Consider the following 8,014-nt stretch of genomic DNA (forward strand, 5'->3'; position numbering starts at 1 on the left):
CTTGGGCTTCAGCAAGTGGGCTTGGGCTGGGGCCTCCTCCTCCCTCTTTTTTTTTTTTTCTCTTCTTCTGCCGGTTCAGGTTTGGAGGATACCGGTGGCTGGTTCGGTGGAATTTTGGCCGGTTCCGGCGATGAAATTTCCGGTTCCGGGTTACTGGGGTGTAGACGCTGCAGGTGGTTGAGTATGGCTGCAGGAGGTGGTGAGGAAGGCTTTGAACCTGGTAGGGGAACCTTTGGTTTTTCCGGTGGCCGGTTCGGTGGTTTGCCGGCCGGTTCTGGGGGTGGGGCCACCGGTTCTGGACTCCTGGAGTTGGGATCTTCAAGGTGGGCGGCGGTGGTTTCTGGGATTTGAAGGCTACGAATTTAGGATTTCAGGGTTAGGGCTTCGTGCTGATAGCGTGTTGTAGAGAAACTGAATTTGAGAGGAATTTGTTATGTATTCTCATTGATAATAGAGGCCTCTTTATATAGAGGATTACAATGCATAGAATCTCAATCATACAAAGAAAGTAATTCTACATTGATTAGGATTCTAGATCCTTCTAATTAAATCCTATTACCACTAGGTCAAGTAACCTAGAGTTTGGGCTAAACACAAATTAGGTTTTCCTTGAACAAAAACAAAATTATTTCATTTGGATTCTACTTAACTATTGATTCTTTAGAAAAGTGATATGGATATATTACTCGATCATGTCACAGTGAAGTAAGATTAGTGTATGAATCATAATTTCGGAACTTTTAATGTATAACAAATGCATTGATAGAAGATTGACTTCTTATTGTCGGTCATACCTTTGGTAATTTCTTATACAACTCAATTCTTATCTTGTGCTTCATCAGATGCCTTCTTGCATCTTGACATCCCTTTATTGGGTTTGTTTTTCAATGTCATTGTGCATCTCGTATTGCTTTTGTTATTTTTCATTTTTTATGTAGTTCTACATGTCTCGGTTGTAATCTTTCTCATTATCGTTAGTAGAGCTGTCAGTGTTTTTTTTTTTTCAAAACAAAAAAAAAGGTTCAAAAAAATTGTGTACCAAGTGAATTACACTACTACACTAGTCAATGTATGTGTTAGTACTCTGATGAACTTGTTGGGTAGTGGAGGGTAAGTTGTTAATAAAATTTACATTAATGAAGCTCGATTGATAGTGTAACAATTAACTGGCTTGGTCCACTTCTTAGCTGGTTGTATTATGTGGGGAAGAGGATTATCTAAGCGGAAGTAGGTCATCTTGGTTAAATTGTCACCAAGAAACAACCCCCTTCCCCCCTAAGGTCCTAACAGGCCAAGAGTTAAGTATAATTATGAACTAATTTTAGTTTAGCTCCCTAACCTCTAGACAGAATATCGTGTTAGTCTCTATCATGTAATGGGCCATATCATATGAGAATGTGGCAATGACATAAAATTCCTAGTTTATTAAGATGCTGATGTGACATGGATCAGAGAGTCCCCTTAATAAATAAAAAATTGAACAGAACTTAAACAGCCCAAACCAATTAAGTTTCAAAATTTGACCGTTTGTGCTCAACCAACTATAAAAATGTAATATTGGTTCATCTTTTTGTTTACATTTTTATTTTATTTAAAAGTTAAACAAAACAAAACATAATACCAAACCAAAACAAAACAAAATCAAGTTAAACATTGTTTAACCATCTAATTGTATTGAAATAAATGAATGCATGGTTCATCTTGATGATAGTCTTAGGACTGTCTATTTGTTTGATACAATTAGATGGTTAAACGATCTTCAATCTAATTAGATTTTTATATTGATGATATTTTGAATTGTAATAAATCAAATGAATTATTTCATATATAAAGAATTAAAGATGTACGGTGACAATATGTTAATCGCAAAAGTCGATGGATGAACGAGGAGATTGATCCAAGAGGTGATTCTACGAATTTTGCCAGATCATTTTCACCGTCTTCACAATGAAGCTCTTGTTATTTTTCACTAATATGGGGCTCTGTAATTATGCCGATTAAATTACCATAGTAATCAATGAGCATTAAGGCTAGCCAGGATCCAGGATCTTATAGAAAATACCATTACAATTATTCATCATTTTAATTACAACCATAGCTTATGAAAGCAGAGAGGACAAGAAATTAATTAATAATGATGAAGTAGCGAGGTGCTATCTTATCTTGTAACTGCTGCATCCTGAATTCAGAAAAGACCAATATTCCCAGCAAAACCAAAATCATATGCTCTAGGAATATTAATGGAATCAGATCCAACCTGATCACTACTGCGACTGTTCTCAAATATATGATGAGCATTATTCATCATAAAGAATGATGAAGCAATACTAGTAGTATTACTAGACTCCATCCAAATCCTATTGGCTTGTTCATTCACATTCTTCTTGAGCTCCTCCATTGCAGCCTCAAGTATTCGAAGCTCATCCTGTCCAAGTTCATCAACTGGGTTTTCCCACCAACACTCGCTGGTTTTGCTCAATTTATCAAGCGATTCACCACGTTTTCTCTCAGTCTCGATTTGGTTCGAAATCCTTGTTAGGTGCATGTTGAGCTCATTAGCACTAGCATTCTTGTGAGCCTCACCAAGCTGCTGACAAGAGTCTGCAAGGGAAATATTAAAATTAGGGTTTCGAGCAAGAAACCGGTCAATGAGGGAGTCAACATCCGGGTGGCCGAAGGAGTACGGCTTGTTCGCCGGAGAGAAGACTACAATTGCAACCTCAACACCGCAAAGTGTGCAGAGCTCGCTGGCCTTCTTGAAGAGCCCCGAACGCCGCTTGGAGAATGTGACTTGTAAATTGGTTCTCTTGGCTATTTTAGCAATAGGAATCTTTTGGCGACCTTGGCTAGATTTGTTGGTCTTCTTCATCATCATAGTCGCAACTTGGAGGTTACGACTGAATCAAGTGATATGGAAGATAGATAAGGTTCTTTCTTGTCAAATTTGTGAAGGTTCGGAAGGGATGAAACATGTATATATAGGGTTCATCATTTACTCAAATTAAATAGCACTTATGTTGGGAATATTTATGTCCAATGTAGTCTTAACGCTCAGTTACTGTATATGATTAAACCAAGATTGATCTTTTGGAAGTTATGATCTTATTCACTTAAACGTATATCTAATTATAATTAATTACAAAGCTGTGAACTAATTAACTGATTAATGATTGATATTATAATAATATAGAAAACTAGCTATAAGACTTTCGGTACGTATGTCAACGTGATTTTCCTTTTAGTGAAAGTCAACGTACATGATCACATAATGCATGAACCACTCCCATGGGTATGCTTAGTAAATAACAGCTATTCACTTCAACAATGAGAAACTGAAACAGCTAGGATTCTCGATCTTCTTCTGCAATAAAAAGGGAAAAGATTAAAGGGTGGTATTAAGCAGATGACAGGATATAATATATCAGTTGTTAGAAACTGATTGATGAGACTAATAATGAACTATATATTGTGATCGATCTTTTCTTTTATTTTATCAGAGTGAACTATTATGCGTTGGTGTCTTGAGTTTTGGTATTTAATTATTTGGTTTCCCAGCTGTATGGTATGTATTACTCTTCCAACAATAATAGCCAGATCACTGAAGGAGAAAAATAATCCCAGCGGAAGCAAGAATAAGAACCCTCCAGCTAAGGAGAAAGAAGGAAGAGCAGTTCCCACCAGGCAAGGGAAGACATTCCTACCTGCATGCTTAGTTGTGGCTTCTTCGTTTAAATTTTAGTAGTATACATATGAGAACTAAGTGTGGGATCCATGTTGTTCAATGTTCATTTACAGAACCAATTTTAATGTCTCTCTGAATGAGGTTCCTCGATCATAGAGCATTGACAGCAGAGAATTGCCATAGTTGGATGAGTCTTGGAGAGGGTTCTAGGTGGAGAAACGTCAGAGTTGCAGTTTGTTTTCTTAACGGAAAAGTTTCATTAATAATTTATCTATTGCATTAATCTAAGAGCAATAAGTGCCTCATCGATTAAAAACCTTGCTTGATCGGAGCTAAATAAAAAATAGCACTACACTAATTACATTAACAAGACATATATGTGAGCTAATAATATATCTTCATGCAACGGAGATCCGGCTTCTTTCCAATTTCTGGTGCCAATAATGTAGATAAAGCCTCTTTTGTCCAACAATGAATAGCTCCATTGCATTTTCTCGGAATTTTCCTCCATGTGACTTTGGCTTCATCGGTTTGACTTCATCAAATATCGAACCTGGTATTATTGAATGCTGAAATCACATTTATCGCATCGCTTTCCACTTTGACATTTCATAAACCTTCACTCTAACAGAACCTCATTCTGGCCATTACATCACAGCGAGTACTTCTGCAGCATGAAGGGTAACTTGACCTGTGAAAGAATGTAGGAGAGCACCCTTCAGTTTTTTCTTTTTCATTTCTCACAATTAACTGCTCCTATCCCAGTTCTTCTTCTTCGAATATCCCAGGCTGCTTCTACATTTAACTTCAACTTTGACCGGTCTTGTGGTCTCCAATAATCTGAGTTTGGTGGAGTGTATTTATGCTGACTTCTGGCCTTGGTCTTGTACTGCATGCAGTGTGCAGTATAAGTATAAAAGCCATTCCTTTGCTTGGTTCACCTTTTGTAACTTCTTCTTCATTTTCTAGCATGTCTGTTCTCCCATATCAGCTAAACAATTACTGAAAATAATAACAAAACTCCCCATGCGATGCTGTCTCAGCTACGTACGTGAACAAATAGGTCCAGAAATGTAGGTTCTCTCCATTGCTTGTACACCCCAGATAACAAGCCATCTTTCCAAAACTTTCCTTAAAGCTGAAAACCAGTGGACAATTGTGTCCACATCGAAGGCATGCTGCATCTATCAGTAGCAATATGTATTTGATACAAACTCTCCGCACAAGTTACATAAGCGTGGCAAGCTCTTCAAATTAAGAAAACCTTCATTTTGGTCACCACCATCGACTTCTAGATCTTATATCCTAAACTGTCTATCCTATTGTGAGTTGAGCTGCCATTTCCGCCAAGGCCCCCAAATGCCCTATGTTGTAGTTCCATAGCAAGCCATCAGCCTGACTTCATTGATTAGTATCCATCTCTTAAAGCTACAACATATATGTTAAATGTACACGAAATAGAATTGGTATGCGGCTTGCTCGATATTCTGTTCATGTAGGTTATGAGTGTACTTGGTTCTTGCATATTCGCATGCATCGGATGTCTTCTCGGATGAACTTTTACGAAAAAATTGCACATAATTTTCTACTAGTAAAACACTTAATGAGGAGAAAAAGAAAAAAAAGGAAAAAAAAAAAAAAAAAACTTCCTGCACCTCAGATTCAGAATCATACATGTGTTCCTTCCATTTTTAGCTTACGACATGAAAAAAATTTGACCCACAAAAATGCAAATTCCAATAGAAGAATAGCATATTTCTAATGAATCTGTGCCAATGTCATTGACGTGCAACAAAAGTGTCTAAATGCATGGAACTAAAATTGTTTTTTAGGTATAATTACTGCAAAAAATAATTTTATTGAAAACTCTCTTCACAAACTTCACAAAGATGAGTAATTATTTTATGGTCTCGGACTACATATAACCTTATCATGCATATTACTTGAATATGAATATATGATGGGGATCTTGCATGGAGTGAAAAAATAAATAAATTAAGAAAACTAATTTAGAAATGACCATTGATTGGAACTCTACTGTGAGTGATTTCATTTCAGGTAACCAATGGAACAAAGCCAAGCTGTTAAGCTGCGGCCTGAACCAGGAAATAGTGAAACAAATTATGGGAATCCGTATTCCAATCAACAATCATGATGACTCCTTTGTTTGGGGATGACGCAGTCGGAAAAAAACACCTAGGTTTACAAATAATAAACCTAAAACAAAGGTTCTGGAGTCCACCAGAGATAAATGAGATAACTCTCAATTTGATTGAAAATATGATAAAAAATAGTTCTGCAGCCGTTTAAGGATGCTTATATATGAGAAAAGAAACTCTAGGGCGACTAACAATGAAACCCTAAAGCCCACGGGTAAAAATAAAACAAACCCAAAAAAAGACTAGGAAACCGAAAATTCGAAAAAACAGTAAACTGCAGTTTTGAGGCCCTAAACGACCCCGAAAGCCCGAAAAAGCCCACACGTCAGAGCGTAGTGACATGTTTTGTTCCTGGTGCGATTCCCTTTCCGAAAAGCTATGGCGCACTCCAATCGGACACCGAGCTATGGCGTGGCTACTAGTAACTTTTCGTTTTCCTCCCTTTGCACGATCAAACTGCTCTTCGAATTGGGCTGCCATCCGTTCTGCATCAGGGGACCAGCCTCAAATGGTAAATTCTCTATTAAATCTGCCACTTGTTACAATGTATAAACTCTAAGAAACAATATTCTCAGATCAATCTTATAATTAAACAAAATGTGGAAACTTAATCTTCCTCCCAAACTTAAGATGTTCAGTTGGCTCCTTCTTAGGGGTAGGCTCAAAACAAAAGACAGATTGTCAAGATTTAATCTTATCAATGACAATAGTTGCTCTCTATGCAACACAGACAATGAAACAGCTAATCACCTCTTTCGTGACTGTTCTACTCAATGGAAATCTGGAAACTTAATAATATTTACACTCCTTTTAACCGGAGTGCAGGTTACATAAGTGTCTTTAATTCCCTTTTCTTAAGGAATATATATAACTATGACAAAGATTTGTTTATGAAGATACTAACTAGTTGCTGGCAAATCTAGAAAGCCAGAAATGATTGTTCTTTCAAGAGCATCAGAACTCATCCATGCTCAATTATTGCAGCTGCGGCTGCAGCCTTAAAAAATTACTTGGACCACAATCCAAAGGAGCAACGAGGAGCAAACTCAAACAACCTTGGTGCAATCATGTGGCACCCTCCTCCAGCTACTTCTATAACTTCGATGGCTCTGTGTCCAGTAACTCTACCGCCTGTGGCTTTGTTATTAGGGACTCAGAAGGCAATCCTTTAGCAGCTGCATCAACGAATATTGGAAAGACATCAGTCTCAACATTTGAAGCTCCAGCCTTAAGAGATAGCCTTTAGTTGGCTGGCATGCAAGGAGAGGAGTAAGAAACATCCAAGTGGAAGGAGATTCCAAACTCGTCATAGATGTTGTCAATAACAAGATCCAACCACCCTGGAGAATCATGCAGATCATAGAAGACATCAAGAAGATTTAATTCGGTCTCTTTCAATCACATCTTGAGAGAAACTAATTTTGCAGCAGATGCGTTTGCTAACCTAGGCCACAACTGTAATGGAGAGAAAGTTTGGGAAAATTGTCTTCCCCCGAGTGTATCAAGAGCTGTACTCTTCGATCGCTTAGGATCAGGGTGCCCTAGAGGTGCTTGTATTTAACTTATTTTTGTCAGTTTCTTATTAAAAAAAAATGATATCAACCCAGACCACCACGTGTATAATGGTCGGAGACCATGTTATAATTTTTCCACAAAGAAACTCATTGCAATAACAGAATTACCTCATTATCATCCGCTAAGATCTAAATCTATTGAGGTTAGTTATACTTAACTAAGTAAGAAATTTATCGAGTACATAGATGAGCGGAAGGAGCAGATACCCTAATTACGAGAAATAATTATATCTACAAAGTGATTTGAAAATCATTTGTTTTATTGATTTTCTGACTCAAATCTTAGGGTACGTACATACACAAATCAATTTAACCCTATGACACTAACTACATGAAACAAAAACGAACTGAAACCAGAACATGTAAATGTACCTTAGGACAAACAGCTTGAATATGAATTCCTTTATTTTCTCTGCCAAACGGCATGCAACAGCAGTCTTCTTCATATTATCAAATAAACTAGATTGACCAGTACATATTACCGAAACACCAATACAAAACCAACAGGAGAATCACAACAACAATTTAATCAACAGAAAAGCATAACATGAAATTGAAAAATGTGTCTAATAATCTGATCAATGAGTCGATCAAGTTCT

The 8,014-nt window shown here is 37.2% G+C and overlaps 1 protein-coding gene across 1 annotated transcript; it reads right to left on the reverse strand.

Moving 5' to 3' along the window:
* Positions 1-2,185: 2,185 nt before the first annotated feature.
* LOC112170602 (agamous-like MADS-box protein AGL61) lies at positions 2,186-2,951 on the reverse strand. The gene has a single exon (XM_024307948.2). It carries the CDS (start codon positions 2,873-2,875, stop codon positions 2,186-2,188), a length of 690 nt encoding a protein of 229 aa, XP_024163716.2. The 5' UTR covers positions 2,876-2,951.
* Between the last annotated feature and the right edge of the window lie 5,063 nt (positions 2,952-8,014).

Source organism: Rosa chinensis, chromosome 6 (assembly GCF_002994745.2).
Source record: "Rosa chinensis cultivar Old Blush chromosome 6, RchiOBHm-V2, whole genome shotgun sequence".
Lineage (NCBI taxonomy): Eukaryota > Viridiplantae > Streptophyta > Magnoliopsida > Rosales > Rosaceae > Rosa > Rosa chinensis.

Coding starts and splice junctions, on each gene's coding strand:
- LOC112170602 (XM_024307948.2), bottom strand. CDS start 2,875: ATGATGATGAAGAAGACCAACAAATCTAGCCAAGGTCGCCAAAAGATT.